This window comes from Mustela erminea, chromosome 15, assembly GCF_009829155.1.
Source record: "Mustela erminea isolate mMusErm1 chromosome 15, mMusErm1.Pri, whole genome shotgun sequence".
Lineage (NCBI taxonomy): Eukaryota > Metazoa > Chordata > Mammalia > Carnivora > Mustelidae > Mustela > Mustela erminea.
Window position 1 is genome coordinate 40,186,497 of NC_045628.1, and position 27,154 is coordinate 40,213,650.

At 36.1% G+C, this 27,154-nt stretch overlaps 1 protein-coding gene across 4 annotated transcripts in view; it reads left to right on the forward strand.

Annotated features, from left to right (window-relative positions):
• Window positions 1–23,946, forward strand: part of PCDH9 (protocadherin 9) — an 896,718-nt gene extending 872,772 nt beyond the window's left edge. For all 4 annotated transcript variants that reach the window (XM_032315264.1, XM_032315266.1, XM_032315265.1 and 1 more), the window contains one exon: window positions 21,707–23,946. In XM_032315264.1, the coding sequence (XP_032171155.1) occupies window positions 21,707–22,080 (374 nt within the window). In that variant the 3' untranslated portion in view covers window positions 22,081–23,946. The remainder of the gene's footprint in view (window positions 1–21,706) is intronic.
• The last annotated feature ends 3,208 nt before the right edge of the window (window positions 23,947–27,154 follow it).

Below are 27,154 nucleotides of genomic sequence, written 5' to 3' on the forward strand. Positions count from 1 at the left end.
AAGATAAATACATTAAGAATGATGATTGCAACTTCCTTGAATAAAAAAAAAAAATCTAAAAGAAGGAAAGTATCTTTATGGCAATAAGGAGTCCAGGCTAAGATACTGCATTTGTCCAAGTGAGAAATGGCAATTTTTAACCCAAGACAGTGTGCTTATGTTGGATGGGAAGAGGAGGCATTGGTTTTGTAATTTTAGTAGCTTATTTTTACTTAAATTCAATTTATATTTTTAAGATTTTATTCATTTATTTGAGAGACAGAGAGCACACGCATGTGCAGGAGTGGGGGGAGGGGCAGAGTGAGAGAGGGACAAGCAGATTCCCTGCTGAGCAGGGAACCAGACTCAGTGCTGGACTCTGGGATCAGAGGCTTAACCCACTGAGCCCCCCACAAACCCCCCAATATATGTGTTTTTATCTATAAAGTTTAAAATGGGATAAAATTTCATGATGTCATTGTCATTAAGTTCACCCGCAGGAATATAGTTATGAGTTAAAGTGCATTATGTAGCTATGGCATTGCTCTGGTATCTATGGGTGTTTGTAAAATAATGTTTGTAAAATAATGGTCAGCTTAAAGGACTTAGAATTGGGAAATGGGGAAGACGGGGACTGTCTAGCCAAGAGTGTGACATACACGTAAGTAGCAAAGGGTCAGTAATTATGTGTTTCAATTCCTAATCCATCTATGCCCTGATTAAAATGATACGAAGATGTAATCAAGGTCACACAAGAGGAATATCATTTTGTTGTCATGGTATTTAGAGCAGACTTGCCAACAATGCGAGAAGCAGGAGACCAGTGCAAACAAGGCTATTAGGGTATTAAGAATGTGAGACAAGCAGCCACTGGACAGAGGTTTGATAGAGTAATGAGAGGAGTAATGCAGCTGAGACGTATTACAAGGGAAATGTAAGACACAGTTCCTGTCAGATTTCTGAATAAGAGGTGGGAATGATCTGCCAATTTTGCTTCATGATGTTAGTAATGAACTTCTGCTTCAAAGCTGTTTCATTCTAATTCAGTCCAACTCCATGGACACAAGATCACATTCTTAATCTAATTCCGTGACTTCTTCCCTCAGTATCTTCCCCCAATACATGTATTCATTAGCAGCGACCAAAAGCATTAGCTTTAACGATTGTGAATCAAACGAGGGTGACTTCCCACAGATGTATGCTTGGATAAAATACGTGTAACAAGAACAGTGCCGCTACAGAAAATGTATACAGTATGTAAATGCAGGTGCATGATGATGATTCTTAAGTACCACTTTTCTAAGTAAATTCTGGTATAAGAAAAAGAGAGTCATTCTTGTATTTCTCTGAATGCTGGCCTATTCAGTAAAAGAAAATCAGAAATTTAAACTTGTCAGCTCTGATTGTACAATAAGCTGACATAGTTTAACTTGACACAAATGTTATCTCTGTCCTTAACATTTTTCTGGCCTTCTGGAAACTTCTTTTGTTCAATTTCCTTGGTAAAAACAACTCATCACAAGCCCCAGAGACATCATAAGTGCATTTAAAGCTTAACCCTTGAAAAGAGGGAAGCACTCTGTCACAAACCTGAAGATCAGCGCTCACCCTTCTAGTCTTCATAGATTAGCTTTCTGAGTAATGATTCTCTCTTAGCAAAGGCCACAAAATCCAACTCCAGAATGGAATGGCAAATGTTTCTTATACAGACCTAAAAGTAGCTAGGGGACGTATTATGAAAATGTCTGCAAAGTTTGCACTACAGATTTCCTATCTGTTTTCTCTCCAGAATTTCAGTAATGTGGATATCTAGTGAAAGGTATTGCTTCTAATGTGTCATTGAATTTTTTTTTTTAATAAGTCACAATACTTGTGACTTATTAGTGTAAGTAGAGGTATTGACGTCTAGTTTCCTGAAATGGGAGTGAAAGATAGTCGATGCTCTCAGATTTTGTATGTGTTCAGATTTGCTTATTTGCCATACAAGGAGATCTTCCAGGTTCTGAAACCAGAAACACTGGTGACAGTAGCAAGGCCGTCACTTCCCGTTGCTTGGTGAATTATATTAATCTGAGTGTTCTGAATAATTCCAGCTTACAGGCTGCATATTTCTGTGCTTATGAAGTTACCTTGTTCTGTTTGCTTAGGAAACGTGACTCTTAGAAGACTTTGCCTTGGAATCAATTTTTCGGTGCCATCTTGCACTGGCTATTATTCTCTTTGCTGAAGTGTTTTCATCCCATAGAAGGGCCTTATGGTTGCATCTGTACTTTAGACCATTTTAATTGACATATACAGTTTTATTTTATTTCGTCATGTTCATTTTAAATACCATTATTAATCTAAAGTTGATGTCCTCTGCCAACAACAGAGAAGCAGCGGCATGAAGTACTGTCTTTTGGAATTAGAAGCTCTAAATGACGGCCTCATTCTAAAGAACTGTGTGACTTTTGGGAAGTCACTTGACCTCTCAGAACCCATCTTACCTAATGAAAATGACGGGGCTGAGGGAAATGCTCTCTACTGTCTCTGCCCAACATTTCCAAAACATATAGTCTTACCTACAGTATTCACCAATGTATCTGCCTTTTTCCATCTTGTGAAGGGAAGAACATGGCGGGATAGCGGAGCGAGGTGGTGCATGTCATCACCGCTGAGGTATTCTCTGAGACCCAACAAGGAACACCTAGCCTCACTGCTTCCTATGGTCCTTCACTCTTCTTCTGGAGAGCACTCTGCTCAAGTCTCTCTTTCTTTTTTGCTCCTTTACAGTCCTTCTGTGGGAAAAACAAAAAGAAAGGAGGGAGGAGCTAGGACAGAATTGCAATCCAAGTCAGCACTATTTTAGAGAGCGAAGTCCCATCCTCTGTATTCATGTGCATTTCAGCGCTACAACTTCAGCTACACTTGCTGGACCAAGATCGAGGAACAGCAAGGAGAGAGACATAGTTAAAATAGCTCAGGTATTTCTGCTAGTTCTTCCCCTCAGGACTACTGTGGGTGACATGAATGTTTATTCCTTTGGGTCCCTCATGTTCGTTTTAATTCAAGCAACTTGACCTGCTGAGTGAGCTTCAAGGGTTATTCTGCCTACCCCTGAATTCGCCTTAAGCACTCACTTTAAAACCTGCTGATGATGTGATGCCACCGTAGGTTCCATATATGTAAGTCCCAAAGCAAAACAAAGTCAATAAAAAGATTTAAAATACAGACCAGCTTATCACAAAAGAATCTCCACATGGCCCATAAAATCTGTTGTTTAGAAGTGATGATTCAAATTGCAAAACCAAAGAAACAAACTCTTGACCTCCTTAAAATAAAACCAAGCATGTCTTTTGTTTCTTCAGTGACACAGTGATTTCTTTTTATTTTATTATACTTATCGTTATTATTATATTTTTAGTATTTGGGATATCTCATCGCATGCACACACTCATGTACACAGGCGCACAAACACACACACTTAACAGCTATTGCCTTTGAACTGCTTACTGCACTGGAATTGTTTCTGGATAATTCAGTCCACCAAGTGGAAGGGTAGGCAGCTGGGTGAGGTGCAACTGTGCACTGTCTCAAAGAAAATTTTATAATCATTCCAGTTTTTGAGGTTAAGCCAAGTGTTCTGGAAAGGTATTTGAGGGAGATGAAAGTCTCAGGTAATAATGATCGTTAGGAGTCCACTTCCTTATTTCCCTACATAAGCCAGTCATCAAACCCAACAGAGGACCAGAGGGCACAAAGACCAAGGATTTTAGGTGTCTTGATGCGTCATTCCTGTGTAGCATAATCAACGTCTGCCCTGCTATTCTGTCAAGAAAGGGAAACACTGAATATGTTAATATTTGGGAATGCAGCAAGTCTTTTACTCCTCATCTCACATAATTGTTCTCTTAAAACTATATTTTGCTTTTAAAAGGTGGAAACACATAAAATACCGTAATTCACAGTGGAGGAATTTTCCTGTTAAGTATGATTGGATGATTTCAAAAAAAGGAGAAAGAAAAATAGCCGAAGAACTTTACTAGTCCATCATTTTTGTAATCCATTTGCACACGAAATGTATAAGGATTTCTCATACATCGAGTTTTGTTAGCCAAGCGTAAGGATGAACATATGTGCATATGCAAATGAAGCTAAAATGTACACTAAATACTAATTATGAAATCATTGGCTCTACTTCAGAAGATTTGGTCTTATAGGTTCCTAGAGTATATAATTTCCAACATCCATATAGCACTCTCCCCTATCTGAAAATTCAAGTTCTTGAATTAATAAGGATGGTATGCATGCAGTCACTAACAAGTATGCTGTTAAATAAACAGGAAATGTGGCCTATGCCTTGTTCTCTAATGATATGAAGGCAGCAGATGGTTCAAAAAAAGATGTGTCAGTAAATGGTGGTAAATCATAAACAGGGATAGATTGCCAGCTCACCTCAAATCTAGCCCTTTTTCCCAGTCCCTACAGCTCACTAAGTGCTGCCACTCAAGTTAAACTTAACTGTGTCAGATTTTTGATTCATGCCTTTGAACACTTAAGCAGTATCTAATGTCACAAACTGAGTTGTGGCCATTTTCACAATCGATTCTGATTGTCTCAGCCAAAATGATCATAGGTTAATATACATCTGTCACTGAGATAACTAGAGAGAATGGAATGGCTTGGCTTCTCTCCATTCATTTGGTACATTTTGTTAGGTACTCAAATACTGTGATCCAGGATTGTATTCTTACAGAAAGAAAGAAACAAACAACAACAACAACAACAACAACAACAACAAATCAGCATATCCTTCAGAAAAAAAAAAAAAAACACAGCAAAAATAATGTGACACCAATTTAGCAGCAATTCCAAATAACAATAACAGTCACACAATTGGCCTGTTAATATAATTTGGGCATTTTGTCAGTCTCACTAGTAATTTAGACTTAATAATAGTTGGTGTAACATCACTGGCCTGGATAGCTCTAGTCCACTGGCACTGTAGCTAGGTACTAAAGACACAGGTGTTGAGGCAGTGAAAAAAACAAAGAATCACAGGAAAGAATAAAGGTGGACTACAGTGAGATATGGTGAAGAGTAGCTCAGAAGGAGAAAACAATAAATAGTAATTTCAAGTCTTACAGGAATTCAGAAAAAACTCATAGAGATTGCTTATCTTGTCATGTAGTAATTGGAAAGAGTAAGTTTTTTTTAAAAGCTGTATATGTTTACAAACACAATCTGTTCACTTTTAATGATCATTTTAATTAAACAAACGAAAACAGCTTTGAATTTCATGTATTGACCTGACCATCTTAGGGATCCAAAGGGCTTTGGGGTAGGCAGACAACCAAGTAACACACTTTCAAACAGCATTAGCTCCTAAAATAATAGTGATGGTCATTAACCAAAAAATTATTAATATAAATACAAATTAAGTCTTCAGTGTCACCGTGACCTTCATCCCTACTCATTCACCTGGATACCAACTTTCGGGGTGAATTTTTATGTAAGGAAAATATGGTTTATAGTTGTCATTTCTAGTTCTCTTTGTAGAATTAATTAGTATCAACTCCTCATCCCCTGCAAACAAGCCTATTTTTAAAAAGCCTTTGAATCTTTATTTTATTGCACAGAAAAAAAAATTCTCATGACAGATTAACATCCCGCATTTGAGGAAGATCTTTGGTATGTATCCTGGTTCATGACTTTGGCTTTCTCCAACTTTATGTCAAAGAATTTGAAGGACAGATTGTCACCATTAGTATATATTCATAGTTTGTTTCTGGAGCCCAATTAGGCATTTAGAAACATAAAGGATACTTCTTTAGCTCTGCATAAGGTTTTTGTAGCATATTCCCTGAGAGGAAATACATTTTGGTGGCTGTAAGAGTAATTACCAAGAAGCAATGCGTTTGGGTCAGTGAGAAACACTCTGAAAGAGAAAGAAATTTGTGCCTGTTGTGTTGCTTAAAGGGAGGAAGCTGAAGCAATATGTAATCTTCAATAGTCTATTTAATCCAGTAACACCATTTTATCTTCCCTCATCTGTGTCATCCCTTAGCAAAATGAAGCTTGGCGAATATAATTAAGACCCACGTAGTCTAGTTATATTAGCGACATTAATGCTACTGTCAGTTTGGTAACTTGAAGATCTCAACGTGATGGATGAATAGATGGATAGATATATTCCCCGAGTAGCATCTCCCAGCAATTTATTAGTTTTAGCATGGTGGCAAAATATGCTTTCATTGTTCTATTTACATTCCATGCTGACAGAGAGAACATTTTGGGGGATTTCAGCCAGACCCAGAATACTCATAGTGATTGATTTTGAACCAAAGCCATACCAATTGTTCTAGATGACAACTTAACTTTATAAATCTTGCCAAAGGTTCACAGATCTCAGGACCTTTGACTGTCATCTAGATTAAAAAGTAAAGGTTCACTGTGCAGGTCACTTCTATTAGAGAGAAACTAACTGACATCCTAAGCAGTATTGATAATGTTTGGCAAGGGCCAGCTGTCTCGTGATTTTATTGATGTGGTAGACTGAGGCACAGAGGCCAACTCAAGAACTCGAAACAAGAATCAAGTGCTTTAACTTTATTTTCCTGCATATAGTCAGAAAGGCACAGAAATTATGACTTATGAATTTACAATAATTTTTATTCTCAGTGACTGTATACTAGGTTAGTTATTTTTGTATCTACATATACAAAGAGTGTGATTTTTGGTGAGTATATGAAATGCAGCATTTCAAGAGTTTTTACTAAAATATTAAGAAGAAATGGTGTATTTCGTTCATCCTTACTGGCTCTCTTTTTAATAATTCACATGGCTACTCTAAATTTTTTTTAAATATTTATTCTGAGTTGTTATCCTTATAATTGGCTTATATAACATGTATAGTTAATAGGAAGCATTGTTGTGAACTGGTCACTCTTGGATTTGTGGTAGATGACCGTAAAGGATTTTGAAACTGGCTTTAGACCAGTCAGGCCTTTGTGACTGGATATTTATTGGCTTTGTGTCTAGTGATTTACAAAAGCAAAAACAAACAAACAAACAAACGAACAACAACAACAACAACAAAACAGAAACAAAGACGTTCCCACACTTGCTCTTATCTTTTATATCATAATTTGTCTTGTCTGTTCACTCTTTGGTTCACTATTTGGAAGAATACACTCCCGAGTGTATTCTTCCAAATCTTCCGTAGTTCTTTCTAGATTTCAAGCCTGTCCCACCCTCCCTGTTCCTTACCCCTTTAGATATGGGAGTGGTAATAATTTCATACTTTTCGGGGCACCTGGGTGGCCTCATGGGTTAAAGGTTCTGCCTTTGACACGGGTCATGGTCTCAGGGTCATGGGATTGAGCCCTGCATTGCGCTCTCTGTTCAGCGGGGAGCCTGTTTCCTCCTCTTTCTCTCTCTCTGCCTGCCTCTCTGCCTACTTGTGTTCTCTGTCAAATAAATAAATAAAATCTTTAAAAAAAAATTCATACTTTTCCAGGTCCTTGCATCCCTCCCTTGTTTTTATTAGTGCACTCTCTCCAGCCCACACTCCATGAAGAGTTCCTTCATTAAACTCCTCATTAATCCTTTTGAGTGCCCTCTCTTCCATGCCAGGACATTGAAAGATATGCTAGCTACACGAGCTTGTGGAGAGGCATATTTTCACCTTGAGATTTGAGGGATGCCTCAAAGCCTTCTCTATCTCAAAATCCCAATTCATCTGCCACCATGCCTCAAGCCTTCACTTGTATGAATTAAAATGGCTTTCAATGGATCTTATTGAGGTGTAGATATTCTTCCAAAAGATAACACTTAGCATTTTAGTCAATAACATTATCAGACTAATGAGTTGGTCAGAGTAACCAACCACCAATTATGCCAAGAGATGGGTCATTTTGGAAAGACATATTGGAAGATAATAAAACATTTCATTGCATAATTTCATTGCAGAGGGACAGAAGACCTATATAGGAAACAGACGTGATTAGCCATAACACCTCCAAAGAAATTATTGAAATAACCCAGAGGAAGAAAAAAGAAGACCCCTCAGAATAGAAGGTCAAATTTTGCTTACCAAGATTTTTTTCTCCTGGATACAGAATTAATGGCAGCCCTATCCCCTCTTTTGTTTTCCTGCTTCACTCTGAAACTCTATCCTGAGAATAATGCTAGTTTGCCTAAAATCTTGCATGTAAATATAAGCTTAATCTTGAGAAATTTGTAAATATTTTTGTTTAGATGGCAAAGTACATTGATGTTGCAATGAAGTTTATTTCTTTATCAGAAAAAGGGTGATGATTTACATCTCATAAAATCATAATGACAAAAAGTTTTTGGTGGTAAGTATGGCCACATTGTGTCTGTCGAATAGTTGGGAGTTACGGTCAACTACCAATAACATCGAATTATTAAAGAGATGTTTTCTAGTATCGGAAAACTATGGTCTCCAATTGGCAATAGGCAGAGCAGAAAATAATGCAGGAAATCTCAGCTGAATTTGTATAGATGTTATAAAATTCCCATGTAACACTTATTATTTTAAGAGAGAAATTTATCTTTCAAAGACCGATATTAATGAAGTAATTTCTCTGGATTTGCAAGGTGCATTCAGAGATAAAGATACATTTTAGATTGGAATGGGTAATTCTATGCATTACCCTGAGAGGGCAAGATTTCTCTCCACAATAGTCTATTATACAGGCCATTTTCAATAATGAAGTAATGCCATTTTCAACAGTTCCCTTAGGAGATTCTTTCAAAATATAACGTTAAACTTCTCATTTTTTCAAGTAGTTTTCTTTATGTTCAACTGAATTTAAGCAGTGAGTTTACCGTGATATTCTATGTGTACTCTAATGTGACATATCAGCTTCTTTTAAAATCACCTGTTCCCCTAAAATTCATGAAAAATAATTTCACCCCTTCGAGTTTTAAGCCTGTGTATTTATAGAGTCTAAACTACATTTAAGTTTTCAATACATTCCCTAATCAACTTCATTTTTTTAAATGTCTTCCCACTTACCTGAACATTCCTGTACTGAAGAGCTAAATCTTATACAATTATCTGCATCTCATTAGGTTCTGCTTTACAATAATGGCTAACAATTACTTTGGTGTCTTCAGGCTTTAAAGAATTATTTTGTCATGGATCCTGTGAATCTGGACTTTGGAGGACATCTAAAGATCTCTGATGGTTAAAGGAGTTATAAACTTTCTGGCATGATCAAGTAGTTTGATAAGACATAGGAAGCGACCTAATTATGTTTCATTTTGGGACATTCCACTTGCTTCATCTCCAAAGTAGGGTAGTGTGTAAGTGCTTTTAAATGCAGCTGTTTTGCATTAATTAATTCCATCTAGATATTCCAAGTATTATCCTAGTGAAGTTTTATGCTGGGAACTCTTAGCAAAGTTTCTTATGTACAGGTAAAAACTATTTGATTACAATTTTCTCAATGTAAATTACTTGTGACATAATGTTTTGTGTACAGTTTTTATGTAAGCTCACTGATCTGAGGGCTCAGAACAAACTTCATTTATTCATTTGTTTTGAAACATCTCCAGTAATTATCTACAATGTCCCAGTCCCTGGTAACACATGCAGTTATCAAAAAACAAACTACCTGGCTTTGTGGTGCTTACATTCTACTGTGAGAGCTAGATCATTAACAGATAAATATATTGTGGCAGGTAACAATGAGAGCTGTCAAGAAAAAATCAGCTGGGTAAGGAAATAGAGTGACTGGGTAGCAGATATTTTGTTTTTATAAAGTGCTCAGTAAATGCCTCTATGATTGAATTTGAGGAAACCTCTAAATGCAGTGAGTGAGTTTCTTTAAGGCCAATGAAAAGACAGCCCAGACAGAAATAATAGCAAATCTGAGGACCCCATCAACCTTGGTGTATTTGAGGCACAGCAAGAAAGTCAGTGGAGCAGAGTAAGGTGGGGTTGCGGAGAGCAGGTGGGAGATAGGAGTTCAGAGAGTGAGACAGAAGCCAGATCATGTGAAACTTTTTGGACCATAGAAAAGAGCATGTCTATTACTCTGATGTGATGGGAGGCAAAGGAGTGATGCATTCTGCCCTAAATATTATGTTAGACTGAGCAGCCCCCAAATAGATTCACATCCTAGTCCCTAGACCATGTGACAATGTTATCTTCCATGGCAAAAGGGACTTCGCAGTTGTGATTAAATTTCAGATTTTGAGATGAGAAGATTATCCTGGATTAGCCACCTAGGCATTATGTAATCATAATGGTCTTTATAAGAAGGATTCAGAAGTTTGAGGAAGGCTATGATAAAAGCAGGGGAGATAGATGTGCTTTGTAAATGGAGGAAGTACTTGCAAGTCAAGGAATGTTGATGGCCACCAAAAGCTAAAAGAAGGAAAGGGAATGGAATCTCCCCCCACAGTTTCCAGAAAGAAGCAGTACCGTTGACATGCTGACTTTAGTTTCATGAAATTGATTTCAGACTTTTGACCTCCAGAACTGTAAGAGAATAAATTTATGTTGTTTTAAGCCACTAAGTTTGTGAAAATTTGTTACAGCAGTAATAGGAAACAAATATAAGTGCATTAGTTACATACTTGTAACACCAGTTGAGTCTTGAACAACATGGGTTTGAACTGCATGGGCCCCTTAGACATGAATTTTATTTTATTTTTTTATGAATATAGTACAGTACTACAAGTGTATCTTCTTTATGCTTTTCTTAATATTTTCTTTTATCTAGCTTACTGTATTATAAGAACATAATATATAATACCTACAACATACAAAATGTGTCTTCATCGACTGTTTATGTTATTAGTAAGACTATGGTCGACAGTAAGCTATTAGTAGTTAAATTTGCGGGGAATCAAAAGTATGCAGATTTTCAACAGCATGGGGGTCAGTGCTCTGAACCTCCTCATTGTCCAAGGGTCATCTATATCCTTATTTATCAATTGATTGAAATGGGTAGATAGATGCCTCTAGTTAGACATCAGAATGTCAGAAGAGTGGAGGAAGACTCAGTCAGTAGAGCATGAAACTCTTGATCTTGGGGTTATGATGTCAAGCCCCACATTGGGGCTCCAGCTTTATAAAAGTGGAAGAGGGGAGTCCTGTTAGGAAGTAACAGTAGCTTGAGCTGGTGGGTTTTCAGGGAAGTAGGCAGACTAAAGAACTTTGGCTGTGTGTCTTGAGTAAATGACAGATGTTAAATTAGTTTTCTGTTGCTGAGTCACCAATTACACAGTTTAGCTGGGTACAGCATTACAAATATATTCTCTCAGCTTCCATCTATTTATTATCCCAAGAGTCCAAGTGGACTCAACATGCTTAGGGTCTCACAAAGGTGAACTCAGGGTAACAGCTGGACTGAATTATTCTCTGGAGGTTTTAAGGAAGAATCCATTTTTTAGTTAACTTTGAATATTAGCAGAATCCTGTTCCTTATGGTTGTGGGACTGAGTTCCTTGTTGTCCTAATGGCTACCCAGTTGACTGCCCAGTTGGAGCTGTTCTCTGCCACTAGAGGCTGCTCTCAGATCTTTTCTGTGTGTTCTTTTCTATTTTGAAAGCCACCCATGGCACATGGAATCATACCGTGTTTTGAATATGAGCTTCCTTCTGCCTCCTACTGGAGAAAACTCCCTGCTTTTCAAGAGCTCACATCATGATATTAGGCCTACTGGATAATCTCTCTTTTATTTAACTAAGCATCAACCTCATTTGTAAATAAAGGACTTTATTGTGTCTGCAGTGTCCCTTTTGCCATTGTCTTCATCCCTTTGGGCTGCTGTACCAGAATCCCATAGTCTGAGTGTCTTAAACAATAAACATTTATTTTTCATAGTTCTGGAGGCTGGGAGGTCCAAGATCAAGATGCAGGCAAAATTTGTGTGTGGTGAGATCCCTCTTCCTGGTTTATAGACAGCCATCTTCTTGCTATATCCTCACTGGACTGAGAAGTGGGGAGGAGGAAGGGAAGGGGGGGTAGAGGTAGCGGAGAGGGAAAAGGGAAGTGCGATTGAAGGAACATGCTTTTTGGATTCTTCTTTATCCCATTATTGAGGTTTTCATGACTCATTTAAATGTCATCTAATCCCAAATATCCAAATACCACCACACTGGGTGATAGGGTTTCAGCATATGAATTTGGGGAGGACAGAAACCTTCAGTCCATAGTAACTATATAATGTAACACAATCACTTGTATGATATCTCATCATATTCATGGCCCCAGGGATAGTTGAGAGAATATTGAAAGGAGAGGCATTTTAGGTTTCTGCCTAACAGGTGTCAAGGCTTATTCCTTTCTTTTTCTTTTTGTCTGAATTGAGCAAGCAGTGTGCCTTATATAAGAATGGCAAATGTAGACAGAGTAGCAGGTTTGGAGAAAGGATAAGTAGCCAGAATTATGTTACTTGGAACGCCCAGTTAGAAATTGAAATGATGTCGAGGAGCTGATGATCAGATATGCTGATGTGGCCCCAGGAGAACAAACTGGGACTGGAAATATAAATATATATAAATATACGACATGCGAGACCCCACCATCATGTGAGCTCACCTGGAATGAATCGAGAAAAGGAGCACTGGGCAGTCCAACTGTTAGAAGTCTGGAAAAAGAAACAGAAACAGTGAGGCTAGTGATGGACTGGAGAAATCAGGAAAAAAGTGACAGCACCAAGGAACTTGTTAAATTTGAAAATTTGGGGGTTTCACCTCAAGCCTACAGAATCAACATTCCTGGTTGGGGTCAAGCGTATATATGCACTAAAAAGCCCTCCAACTAACTCTGATACATGTGAAAGTTTGAGAGCTTTAGTTGTTTGAACCACAGGGACAGCACATAACGGAAGAGGATAAGTCCTCAATGTCCTCGAATCTCAAAGTCAAGTCCTTGAACGTGAGCAGCAGTGGGGTTTGTGAGATTGTTAGCAGTGAGGGAACTGAGGACCCAGAATGCTTAAAATAAATTGGGACAAGTCTCTATGCCCTCTGAAGACTGGGAGAAGAATCTGTAGCTCAGACTAGGGAGGAACAAGGCTGCAGTTACAAGCGTCCCAGGTGAAGATCATCAGAGTCCACTGTGCAAATGAAAGTTAAGCTCACCAGTTTGTTTCCCTTCCCCATTCTGCAATATGGGAACCAGTGGAGATTGTGTAAAGGCAGATTACTTCACAATATTGTGTACTACTGACCTAGTTTTAGATAAGCAACTGAGGATTTTTTTTTTAAGGGGGCAGAAGATTACATAGCTTGTTTCTTTGTTTTTAATTTGGAGCTCAGCCTAAAATTAATCTGTAAAAACTTACTTTATTTCTTAACACCTTAGATTGGCTCCTTAAAATGTGTTGCCCATCAAATAAGATTTACTACATTTTTTTTGAGAAACAATGCAATTTGCAAGTAATGGAGAATAATTCAGCTAAATATCAGTATGTGAATGAGACTTGAAAGTTATTAAATATAATCAAAAGAAGTGGTAAACTATAAAAGAAAGTAAATGTGATCTGCAATGATGTAAATAAGGTGTTTCACATCATACAATTTGGTCAAAATTTGGTCATTAATTTAAAGAATCTATAACCATAGACCTTTCCCGTTCAACTGATTGCAACATCAAAGACTGATAATGGCTAAGAAAAAATTATCAAAGATAATTTTCTTTGCAACAGTTAGCTTTTGCAGGTGAGAAAAAAGCAGCAGATATTTATGCCATGCAGAAGAAAGCTAAAGATTTTTAAGGAAGTGCTCTCCATTCTTTGTGAGCTATAACGTTTGTCCAAATAGCAATATCCTCTCCCGCAGAGAATCTGCTGCTTGGACTGGCCATGTGTTATTGTATTTGGACTGTCTCCATCTGCAAATGTTGACTTTTCATCTGTGACCAAGGAAAAAAATCTGTATGAGGAATGTGTAAAACATTTAATCCTTGTTTACTTGCTAACCAAAGGTTTTGTCAAATCCTGCTGGTGTGGGTTTTTGCATTTGCTTCTCAAGGTGACTTGTAGGGGGAGTCACAATGTAGGGTTTAAATCTGAGCTATAAGCTAAAAACTCTGCCAAAATCATTAGGTTTTTACTTAGATTTAGAAATCTAAATACTTGTTCTAAATATAGTTTTACATTCAAAGACCTAAATGTGACCTAAATAATACAGTAGTCGATAGGAAGAATTGATATATAATTTCTTTGTTCTGTCTGGAGCTTCTCATTACTAAAACGAATATAACACTGAAAAGTTTGATTATCTATGGCAAACCACAATGGAATTTGATAAGGGAATAAGAAAACGGTAGAGGTCATTCATCAAAATCTAGTCTTTTACTCTCAATTTATAGATGAGAAACTGGTAGCTGAAATCTCTTAGGAATCTAAAATTACTTTCACAAAGTCCATATTAATTCATTGTTTTATTGTGTTTCAAATATGTTTCTGTTTGCCCTGGCTATCGATGATGACCATGTGATCTGACATTTCTAGACTGGTTCTGATTTTTGATGTTCTATGCAGCAATCTCTTGAAACTAAAACAGGTTTTTTGTTTTGTTTTGTTTTGTTTGAGATCAAACAAAACCTGTTGAGTAAATGAACGAAAAATATTTTTCCCATAAGTATACTCAAATATGCCAGATCTATTTTTGGATTTAGACCGTCAACATAACTGTGCCGTATTACATCATATACCAATCTCAGTTCATGGCCATGGAATTTATTATAGCTTTTGATTATTTTTCTATGCAAGAGCAGAGTAATAGCTGATATTTATTCCCATGTGACATTGATTTAAAAGTTTTGATTTGGCATCGTGTAATGGGAACTGAAGTAGAATGATGTATCAAAAGGGAATGTGGGCAATGCTCAACAACTTCCTCTGTTTTTCATGCCAACTTCTCATATTTGAAATTAATTTTTCCCATATTTAGATTGGAAGGAAATTAACTGATTTGATTTTTAACAGCAACTGTTCAATAAAGACAGTGATGATGGAATAGTAGTTAGGAGGGGTACCTAGCAAATGACTTTATTGGACTTTTTTTCAGGGCCCTCTGTATTTACATAAGCATTTAGCTTTGGCTTTCCATTCGAGGTGATCCACAACAATGATAGGAAATTGTTCCACTGTTACAGCTTGCCACAAAAAAAAATAAAAAAAAAAAAAAAGGAAAAACAAAAAAGAAAAAAGAAAGAAAGATAAGGGGAAAAACAAAAAAAAAGTTAAAGAAAACACAGAAATAAGCTAAAAATGATGGTGAAAATGAGCTAGTAAAAATACTAATATTTTTGGATTGGTTTCTTAGAGATGCTAAAATTAACTTCAAATGTAGTGAGTGAAAATATTTGTTTCCCTGAAATTTTATTATAGGGAAATTGATTTAGGCAAGAAATAAGTATGAAAAGTAAGGTTTTTCTCAGTATATTAATAACAGCAAGTGTGAAGTAACGTTATAGGATAAAAGCCTACATGAAATGGAAATTTCTTTAGAAAAAGTGAAGAAGTTTCATCGTTGTACCTAGAGATCTGGGAAACTGCTTCAGCAAATCCATATCTGTGGCTGTATCCTTCACTCCAAGGTGTTTAGGGATGCATGACTCTGCATATTCCATTCCTGCTACTGTAAAACTTGGGAAATCAGCAAAATTAGAACTTAAGAACAAATGTTTTGCATAAAAATGGTGATATGTTCTTATCACAAAAATGCCATTATAACATGAGAATCAGGTGCATTCTGCAAGGAAGAGGTATTTTCCTATAATAAAAATAGAGCAAAATGAAAAATTGAGTGAGAAGGGATGAGTTTGATCCCAAATGATATAAAAATGACTTATCTCTTTTGCAATTCAACTCTGGCAGTCTGTTTAATCTTATTTTACCTAACAGTAAAAATTCTAAAGAAAATTCATTCACATAAAAGGCCAAATCTTCATACAGTATGAAACCTAACCGGAAATTGGAAGATCTCATGTTTTTTTTTTTTTTTTTTTTAATTAGTTTCAAGCTTTGGAATTAAAAGGTTTTAAAGTCACCAGGTTGAAAATTATGTGGAGGACAGGCCATAAGGTACTTGTTAATTATAGCAGTAAGGTCATCAGTGAAGAAACAGTTCTGCTTCTGGGTATAACAAAATGAGATCAAAACCCATTCAACTATCCTACCATTCAGGGATTGCTGGAGATCCATTAATTTGGATAGTTTCACATTGTAAACTCACATTTTTAAAAGTCAGCAATTCAAGCAGCTCTCTGACAGCTGTTGATGCCTAACCACAGAAAAAGTGTTTTGTTGGGTTTTGAGTGAGAAGGTGAGCTGTACAAATGTGGAGAGGGAAATACACTGACACCTGATATAAATATTAACTGAAACAACTTTCAAGCTTTCAGTTATGTGCTTCTGTATTTGCTTTCAACATTTAAATGCAGAGACAGATGGCTTGTATAGTTTTACCAACCCTTGTGTCTTTATACATTCAGAAACCTGGAATGATAACCAAGCTCATAGATTGCAGATTTTGAAAGGGAACAAATAATTTAGGCTTTTAAGAAAAATCAATAAAAGCTTCAGTGTTAGAAAAACCATGATGGTAGATTGTAATTATTTTTGAAGAGAAGGGAAACCAATTGCATAATGCTGAAACTGTTAAAAGTATTGGTAAGAAGTTTGGATTCCTGACCTGGGTTCTAAGTAGATACTGTGTGATGTTGCACAAGCAGGACAAGAAAGTAAATAAATAATTGGAGAAACAGGGAAAACGCTTGTGGATGCACACATGTAAAAAATCTTCAGACATTTATTAAGAATCCAGCACAGTATCTGATATATGTGGCATATGACAGATATTCAGTAAACTCTTTCTGAGGGAGCTTATGAATGGAAAATAACTATAATTAATCATCAATTAAAATAATTACTTATAGTGATAGCATTAAAAATAATCATGGTCAAAGATAAAGAGCAATATTTTAATGTATATACTTTCTGCAATATTATCAAAACTTTCCTGATATTTCAAGTGCCCTGTATTTGATGGAGAATGAATGTTTTTTTTTTTTTTTTAAGATTTTATTTATTTATTTGACAGACAGAGATCACAAGTAGGCAGAAAGGCAGGCTGAGAAAGGAGGAAGCAGGCTCCCTGCAGAGCAGAGAGCCTGATGCGGGGCTTGATCCCAGGACCTGAGCCGAAGGCAGAGGTTTTAACCCACTGAGCCACGCAGGGGCCCCATGAATGGTTATTTTTAATTATATTTTAGAAAGTGACAGTTATCCATATCAGTGCTTTAGAAAGAATGTTTTTCTCCTTTCAAAAAGTATAAAACAACTCAGTCACTGTTTCTAAAAATAAAAGAAATGAATTGGAAACTCTTCCATGTTCAACATGCTTCCGATTATAAACTTCTAAAGAGCGGGGACTGTCGGGACTTTTTAATTTAAAAAGTGGGTTTTGTTTTTTTGTTTTTTGTTGTTGTTTTTTTTTTTTTCCTTTTTACCCATTCATGACAACTTGGAAGCATTGTTAATTCCCAAAATAAAACCCATGGGTTTTTTTGTTGTTGTTGTTGGGGTTTTTTTTGTTTGTTTGTTTTTTAATATCAGGGCAACTGCCGGTGATTATATAAAGGGCCAAATAAAAAAAAAGAAAACATTTCCCTATTTAATGTCATATCCCAAAATAAAAACTTAGCAAAGCATAAAGCAAAGTATATTTTCCCATAGTGCAGCTCAAGCGTATAAGGACACTGGTATAATATACTTTAATATAGGTTTTTAATATAGGGTTTTTTTTTTTTTTTCTTTAATGCAGTCTTGATTCAGTTCTGAGGCCCTGGCTAGAATTCCCCTTCTTGAATAAACCCAGACCACACACTACTCCCCTTCGAGAGCTCTTAGGGTCCTAGATCATTATGCAACCTCCCTAAGTGCCACAGCTCTTAGGTACCAAATAACTGGGGACAGCCCCATATGCCCTAGATTTTCAGGAATTATTCAACTATTAGTCAATCCATGGAGAGCCCAGAAAACATCCCACCCTATTTGCCATGCATAAACTGCCCCCTGAAATTGGTTTCTTTTTAACTTATTCTTTGTTGCAGTTCTCTGTGTGGCCCCTGCCCAGAGGCATTTTCTCCTTCAGAGCTGTAACAAAAACTTTGGGCTTTCATCCCAGTGTTGTGTTGTCTACCACATTGTGGTGGATCTTTAAATCTTATACAGCCTGAAAGACTTACCTAAAAACATACAAAATGTCTGTAAATTTACTTATATATTTTATCAAAGGCTTTCAAATTTATTCATAAATATAAATCATTAAGTACAATTCTCAGAGAGTGATTAATATTGTTTAATGGAAAGAAACTAATTTTATTTCAAGTAAAAGATTTTTGTATAGTACACATAAATTTTGACTGTGATGCCTTCAATTGTCAATTATCTGTAAGAGGAACTTTCAGAAAAAGATAGAAATGACATGACAGGGAACAAAGTCCATCTTTCACCTTGTAAAGAGACAAACCTTCTTAAATCAGGTAACTGGTAATGACACCTTTCATTCCTAAGGAAAACTTTTGCTCTCTTCTTTGTTCACTGCTTTTAAAATAATTGTTTCCCAAGATAACCTGAAAACTCTATGAGGACAGGGTTGACATTGATTTTGTTCACTGATGTATTCTTGGTGCCTGTCACAGTGTCAGCATATAGTACATGCTCAGTAAATATTTATGGAATAAATAAATGTTACTAGTTCTGAAAAAAGATGCTCTTTGTTAAAATGTGTCCCTCACTGCTGAGGACTAAGGATTCACATATACTCACACACATACACACTTTCTCAATCTCTGGATAATATCCTTAATTTAATGAGACGGTAATGAATGTTGGATAGAGCTATTTTAAAAATAATCTTGCATATTCTCCCTTTTTTATGTACTCAATAAAAACCTGATTCTATTGCTATTTCTGAGGTAGCCGATTATTTGTTTTCCTTTGGAGGTATTAACAACAAGAAAAACTTAATGGTTCTAGAAAAGTAAAAACGAAAGGCTGGTATCTAGTCCCCAAGCTAGATTATACATCAAACTGGTGATTACTTTACCTCCATTGATGTCTTGAAAGGAGTGAATATATTTAACAGAAAAGTTAAATAATTCATTTATTAGCTGTCACAAAGTATTGTTAGGCAAAGAGATGTGTTGTTGAGGAAGCTTTTGGTGTGATGTTTGTTAAATCAGCATCTTCTATTATAATTACTTAAGGTCTGCCTTTAAGCAGAGGATATTTTTAATTATTTCTCAGAACATTTTCAACCCCATAAAATTTTAATTAACAATTAGCATTGTTCATAGATCATCACTATTGCTTAGCACTATGAGGAATCAGAAGACTTGAGAAGTCATTTTTTTTCCTCATTAATGGATTTTAAATCTATTTGGGATAAAACAAAAATAAAGTGATCTTCATGAATCAGAATCTCCTCCAAAAGATGAAAGTATCTTTAGAATCTCCTCCAAAAGATGAAAGTATCATTAAGGCAAGAATTGAGGGAGCTCAGTTAGGACATTTGTCATTCATCAGAGGAGATCTGTGAAAATCTTCAAGGTGCATATGAGGTATGAATTGTTGTAGTTATGGAATTTAGCAGTGGTACTTAGGAAGCAAGCTGACCTTGAAAGAATAAGTAATTAAATAAAAGAAAATGGAAGAGGCAAAAAGCATCTTCTAAATTTGTGGTCTCAATATATGGAACATGGTTTGGTTTAAGCAAAATGTGTTAGCATTGTGGATGTAGAGTCCTTGAACACACCTCTGTGAACCTAAAAGGAAGAAATTAGTTTGAACTTTTGAAGCGTGGGCAGAATTCAGAGGGCAAAGAAAGGCCCATAGAGAAGTTTAAGTTAAATATACTAGGAAGTAGTAATCATTGGAGATTGGTGAGAAATAGTTTTGAGTAACAAACATGTGTTTAAATAAAATAAAACTTTTCTCTTTTGAGGGGATGAGAATACAGGTCAAATGAGAAGGAATTTTAAAGTTATTTTAAAGAGAAGAGTTTAGATTTTAAAAATGACTAAAATTTGAGCTTGTAGGAAACGGTAAATTTCAGCCATGTTGTTTTCACATCTGGTGTCTGTTGTGATGTTGCTCGTGTTTTGGGGTCTTGAGTATTGGCCATCAACTTTTACCTATTTTGGAAGGTATTTTTCCATATGGAAGGGATAACTGAAGTATTAGTAAGCCAAACAGATGTTAATATTAAAAAAAAAAAAAAACAACAACACAATTATTGTGCACTTAAGTGCCAGTAGTGCTAATTTGGGTTTTAGCAAAGACACACCTTCTAGCTAAGTGTTTTAATCATTGTTGAGGCAGTCATGCAGATGTTTTCGTCACTTTCTTCTACGTTTTTACTCTGATAACTCTCTAGTCTTGCCTATCCAGGTAACTTCATTCGTAAAATCAATTCCTAATTTCCAGCCTATCACTTATCACTTGACTATTTAATCAAGGGGAAAAGAATAAAGCAAAACAAATTTTCCTAAATCATTTTGGTTGTTGTTTTTCAGTAAAAGGTTAATTTCCTCTTTATAGAATCAGAAAAGAGTTTACTTTTGAAATCTGGTTAAAATGCATGTTCTAGACTGCCTGCTAGTAAAAGCAAACAAAAAACCCCACAAACTAATAGATAAATATCTATGATGAATTTTTCCCCTGAATATTGGACTTCATGTGATCCAATTTGCAACTTTAGCTAAACTTTCCTTCTAGTGAAATCCGGTTTATTTAATACACTTAGAAATATAGAAAATAGTTTAAGCTTGGAAGAAGACAAATGCTGTCTTCAGATGAAAATGACTTTTTATTTACTTGGATTTCAGAATGTTTGCAGCAGACTAGGTGTTCCTTTAATAACATACACATTAATTAAAATATTCTTTTAGTTATTTTTGATTTTTTAAAATATGCAGTTATTTTCACTGCATATTACATGATTTCATGTAAATTAACATGTGTTTATATGGAAAAATGGTATTTTATGTAACCATTTAGAGTATTTAATTTTATTTTTATATTCATTTATTTTTTTAAAGATTTTATTTATTTATTTATTTATTTGACAGAGAGAGAGAGAGAGAGAGATCACAAGTAGGCAGAGATGGAGGCGTGGGGGGGGGCGGGGAGCAGGCTCCCTGCTGCGCAGAGAGCCAGGTGCACACCTTGATCCCAGGACCCTGGGATCATGACCTGAGTTGAAGGCAGAGTCTTAACCCACTGAGCCACCCAGGTGCCCTAGAGTACTTACTTTTAATATAATATTTCAAGCAGTACTTTTGCTTTTTATTTTTATGGAGTTGTACATTCACACATTTTTCAACATCACATGTAAAATTTTTCTATTTTCCATGATTTATCATAAATAAGAGCTTTTTTAAGTTGAGGATTAGAAGATAAATCAGTAATAATACATATGCCATAGAAAGGGTTGATCCGAAATGATGTATCTGTTTACTCTTGTCTGTTTCTGGCTCTACGTGAAGGCCTAAGGAAAGAGATGATTCTTATTTTCACAGCAAGGAATTTGATTCCTTCTTGAAAGCATTTGAATTCTTTGAATTGTTTAAGTTACGCTTTTCATGAGAAAATGAGAGATCACTGATGCACTTTTTGTCTAAGGAGACAATTTTACATTAAAATTCTAACCACTTTCTTTTCTTATTCTCTCTGTCTCTTGCCCTCTGTAGATGGGCCTTTGGGTCCCCGAGGATTAGCTGAAGCTACAGAGATGTGCACTCAAGAGTGCTTGGTTTTGGGTCACTCTGATAATTGCTGGATGCCTCCTGGCTTGGGTCCATATCAACACCCTAAATCTCCTCTCTCAACCTTTGCACCCCAGAAAAAATGGGTCAAGAAGGACAAGCTTGTGAATGGGCACACCCTTACCAGATCCTGGAAAGAAGATAGCAACAGGAACCAGTTCAATGACCGTAAGCAGTATGGCTCCAATGAAGGCCATTTCAACAATGGCAGCCACATGACAGACATTCCTCTGGCAAATCTGAAGTCTTATAAGCAAGCGGGAGGTACTATTGAGAGTCCGAAGGAGCACCAACTCTAAAAAAAAAAAAAAAAAAAAAAAAAAAAGCTATATGGGACCTAATAACTTTAATCTAAATAGACATGCTAATACCCTGTGTGTCAGAGCTTTATGTATTCAATAGATCTCTATAACTATGCCCCTTTATAACAGGGATATCCATAACTTTGTGTTAGCACCATGGAGGATACAAAATTTTACAACATAAAAGAGAAGATAGTTCTACTAGCCATGTGATCTTGTTTACTAGAATTGATTAAACTCTCCAGAGATCACTCCATTGTGCAAATATCCATTTTTTTGTTTTTGTTTTGTTTTTTGTTTTGTTGTTGTTGTTGTTTTTTAATTGAATTTTACTTTTGACCCTGGACTGCTGCTATGAACAATAGAATATGCATTTGGAGAGTAAGAAAGTTCCGTGGATTAGAGTGACTGACAAACATATCCAGTTAGAAATTTGTGCTCTTTTTGTCATTGATTTGTGCTGGGACTGCTATACTTGACATTATACTTCAAGCGAAATTTAAAAGATAAGCATTAAACCTATCGTGCTGTTAACAACGTTAGTGGATACTTGTAAGTCAATCAGTGTTAAAGTATTTGTAAATAGAAGCAAGTTATTATTAACAACTTTTGTGTACTTACGATGTTCACCTAAAAACTGTTGTAGCATAACTCTGTGTTTTATGGTTGCTTCTTCCTTCTTCTTAATTTGCCTCTTTGTCGTTATTTTTGTTGTTTCTTTTAGTGAGGTGTTTCTGCGTTAGTAGTCTGTCTTGACACACATTGTTCAAAGGATCTCAAATACTTGTGTTTAAAAAAAGGTTCTGGAATCTTGCTTCTTCTGTGACCGCTTATGATGCTAGGATTCTGTAAAAAATAAAGATAAGACGAAAAGTTTATATAAAAACAGGACTTCTGCAAAAGCTTGGAAATTCAGAACCTATTTTCTTGACATCCTTGTTTTCAGAGTAGGCGAAGCAAAATCACTTAATTAGTAGCATTAAGTGAGAGAGTAAGGGGAAAGTGTTAGCCTTCAGAAAGTAATATAATATCCTGTACTTGTCACTCATACAAAACTAATGTATCAAAATTAGCATATATCGAAGAAAAATTACTATTCAAAAATAGTTTCAACTGGGCAAATGTGTGTCTACAACTTTGTTGAAATGGCAGAGTTTGTGTTGATCCTCATATACGATAATGTTGTTGTAACACAAGTGTTAGACCATAGCCACAAAATATTTAATGTGTTGTGCCTTCATGATGTAACAGAACATTCTCCAGGTAGGCTAGTTGGGGGAAATAAAGGGATAAATCTCTAATTATTGCTGTTTAACTGTTTGTTATCATAGTCGGTCAATGCCTGGCGGGTACCAGCATCTTGTCACTTAGGTCAAACCAGCAGAGTGACAACTAATGTTAATAAGATCTCAGTTGCACGTGCAAACAAATCCAAATTCGAACATTCTTAGGAGGTTTTTGTTAAGGCATGACAGATGATTTAAACAAATAAATAGCATGCAACAAAATGTCTTTATTGAAAGAAGTGAAAGTTATCTTAATGCCACGGTTCAACATCAGTTTAAAAGTAAAAAAAATAAATAAATAAAAAATTAAAAAAAAAAAGGTTTGCTAATCTGATAGTTAATTTGTTCTTACCAAAAATAAAATTACTTTGTAAATAGCAATTCACGTTTTTCCACAGTATAATGGAAAATAATGGGTAGGGGTGCATTGCTTATTGCAGTACATTTTTGTCGGTTTGTGAGGGGTGTTTGATGACTTTGACAGAATAAATATCTAAACAATTATCCTTGTTACTGCTTTGCCAGTTCTACGTTATTTACAACTATTCAGCTCTTGCAATAAATGTTCTGAATTCCTGATCGTAGTGTGTTAATTCTTGGTCAACATCCAAAGCGATGATTTCTACTCTAATTGTCATATAAATATATGTTGATAAAACAGCTCTTAATTAGAAATCAAGGCAGACTCATTAGGGGCTTACTACCTGTGTTCTGAAAATAGGTTTCAAGTTTTAGTTATACTCCCTTAATGGTCTATGCAATCGTTTTCTAGGGAAATTCGTGGAGAAAGTTGGTGCACTTTCTAGTCACGATGCATGCAAGTTTTATCCAAGTGGAATCCAGTGTCGGGAAGTTGGCAGGGGGCACTAGTTAGCGCAGTTAACTTCTTGACTCTCAGTCTCTTCAGCAAGATTGCATGAAACAAAATCTCATATATTTTATTGTTGGCTAAGCAGAAGAAGATTATTCTAGGACTAAGGCCTTGAAAGAAGGGCGAAAACTTCATCTGTATTTATTTCAGGTTAGGAAAATAGGTAGAGAAAGCTGTTGAGGATCATAAGACATGCTCACATATATGCCAGGTGCTTCTATTCTCCAGAGGGCAGCTGAGTCCCTTTTCACTCATGGTGGCGTTTGAGGGTAGGTAATCTGGTCTGACTCTTCCTCTAGAGCTTTCTGAAGCCCTAAGAAGTAGGACTCAGGAGTTAGAGACATGGAGATAAAGATACTTGCTTTCGGGCGCCTGGGTGGCTCAGTGGGTTAAGCCGCTGCCTTCGGCTCAGGTCATGATCTCAGGGTCCTGGGATCGAGTCCCACATCGGGCTCTCTGCTCGGCAGGGAGCCTGCTTCCCTCTCTCTCTCTCTCTCTCTGCCTTCCTCTCCATCTACTTGTGATTTCTCTCTGTCAAATAAATAAATAAAATCTTAAAAAAAAATAAAAATCTTTAAAAAAAAAAAAAAAAAAAGATACTTGCTTGCACCGTGACTGAGTTTGAAACCATATCCTATCACCTCTGAGTAAGCCCGACTTACCAGTTACTCAGGCACACCTAGAGGGGTGCAACCTGCCCCAGGGCACAGAGAGTGAAGGAATCCTGAAGACAGGCTACTATGGAAAAGGTAAAAGAATATAAAATTCATGCCGGCACAGTCTTCCTTTAGGTTTTACCAATCAGATAAGTCATTCCCCTCCGCCTTTTAGAGTGAAGGGTGAGAGAAAGTAAAACAATTTCTCTTATATTTTTCTTTCCCCTAAAGAGTGGAAATATACTTAAATTAAAATAAATAAATAAATAAAAGGGCGTCTGGGTGGCTCAGGGCGTTAAGCCTCTGCCTTCGGCTCAGGTCATGATCCCAGGGTCCTGGGATCAAGCCCCGCATGGGGCGCTCTGCTTGGTGGGGAGCCTGCTTCCCTTCCTTTCTCTCTACCTGCCTCTCCGCCTGCTTGCTATCTCTCTCACTAGTCAAATACATAAATAAAATCTTAAAAAAAGAATAAATAAATAATAAAAATGGGGAAACAAGAGAGAGAACAAACCACAAGTTTGGGAAAGAAGCTTCCCATCCCTACCATACCATATTTCTTTGAATAAATACAATATAACAATATCTACTCATTTTTTTATAATATCTATGCTTTTCAAGGCATTCAGTTATATGCTCTGAAATTTTATTTATTTTTTGCCCCATGAAATTTTATCGTTGATAATATCACAAACCAAGATGAGGAACGTATCAAGTAAATAAACTAGTATATTCATAATGACTATTCCTTCAGTATTATACACATTGTTTGATTATGTAGACATTGAATATCATGAATCATTATTTACCTGGAAACTAAAGCCATTTGCATTTCCTAGAAAAGCACACCTGTATGAAAGGTACAAAGATAATAACTTTTAGAGTAACTAGCAGACGTTATGATGCTACATATTAATGTTTTTAAGGCAGGTATAGAAATAAACTTTATAAAGCTGAATATGACCTATTTGAATGAGTATCTATACACATACTATAACATAAAATATATTTTTAAATAATGGTCATTCATTACTAGGTCATTCGTGAGTAGTCCTTTTGCTGCACTATTTAGCAGATCCCCTTTGGCATAAACTGATGCTCCCTGCCCCCATCATTCCTTAACTAATGCTAGAAATACAGCTGAGGCCCCAAAGCCCTTCTAGTATTTATTAAACTCTCTTGACTAGAAGCCAGGAATGGCTAATTATTATTAGTGAGGAGTTTTGGCAGCCAGGGATGAAAGGGATGCCTTGTCGGTTTCAATTCTAATGTGGATGCCAGGGTGTTGCTTTGTAAGAGGGCAAACCAAACTATGAGAAGGAGGAGTGCTGTTGCCAGTTTAAAAATGCTTCATTGTTCTGCTTTGTTTTAAACAGAGCTGATCTTCTCTCCCTCAAGGAAGCTCCTTCATTGGTTCTTTTGGGAGAGATTGCTTTTAGATTCTCCCAGCGTTCTTAAAGGCACAGAGATCACATAATGAGTACTCTATATACTGTTCCTTCCTGTTCACAACTACTGATCTGAATTTTAGTGGATATCGACCAAGTTTTTCACCGTTGAGAAAATGCAAAATTGTCCTCTTAGGATTGGAATATCTTTGTAAGATAAATACATTAAAACATGACCATCATAATAATTTTGCATTCACATTTAGTTCACTCAAAGTATAAAGTAATGGGTATCCTCAAAATATCAATTTTCTGTTATCTTGATGATACCATCAATAGTTTTAAAACATTAAATAAGGACTTTATTTTCCACTTCTATAAATGCATCTTATCCTCTTATGTCTTAAAATTCTTAGTGTCCTACACATGGAAATGAGTTCTGTGCATTTTTATTTTACTAACGTATTACATTTTTCTTGAAGCTTTATAGCAAAAATCTCTTTTGAAATAGTCTTTCATTTTTTATCCTCATATTTTCTCTTCAAAGTCCTATCGTTGGGGCACCTGGGTGGTTTAGTCATTCAGCGTCTGCCTTCGGCTCTGGTCATGATCCCATACATAGTCCTGGGATAAGCCCTGCATTGGGCTCCCTGTTCAGCGGGGAGCCTGCTTCTCCCTTTCCCACTCCCCCTGCTTGTGCTAGTGTTTCCTCTCTTGCTGTATCTCTCTGTCAATTAAATAAATAAAATCTTTAAAATAAATAAATAAATAAAGTCCTATTGTTGTAGTCTTATTAGCATATATACAACACAATTATTATTGGACTTATTCAATGCCAGCTAATCTAGAATTCATATATTTGCAAATATGTTC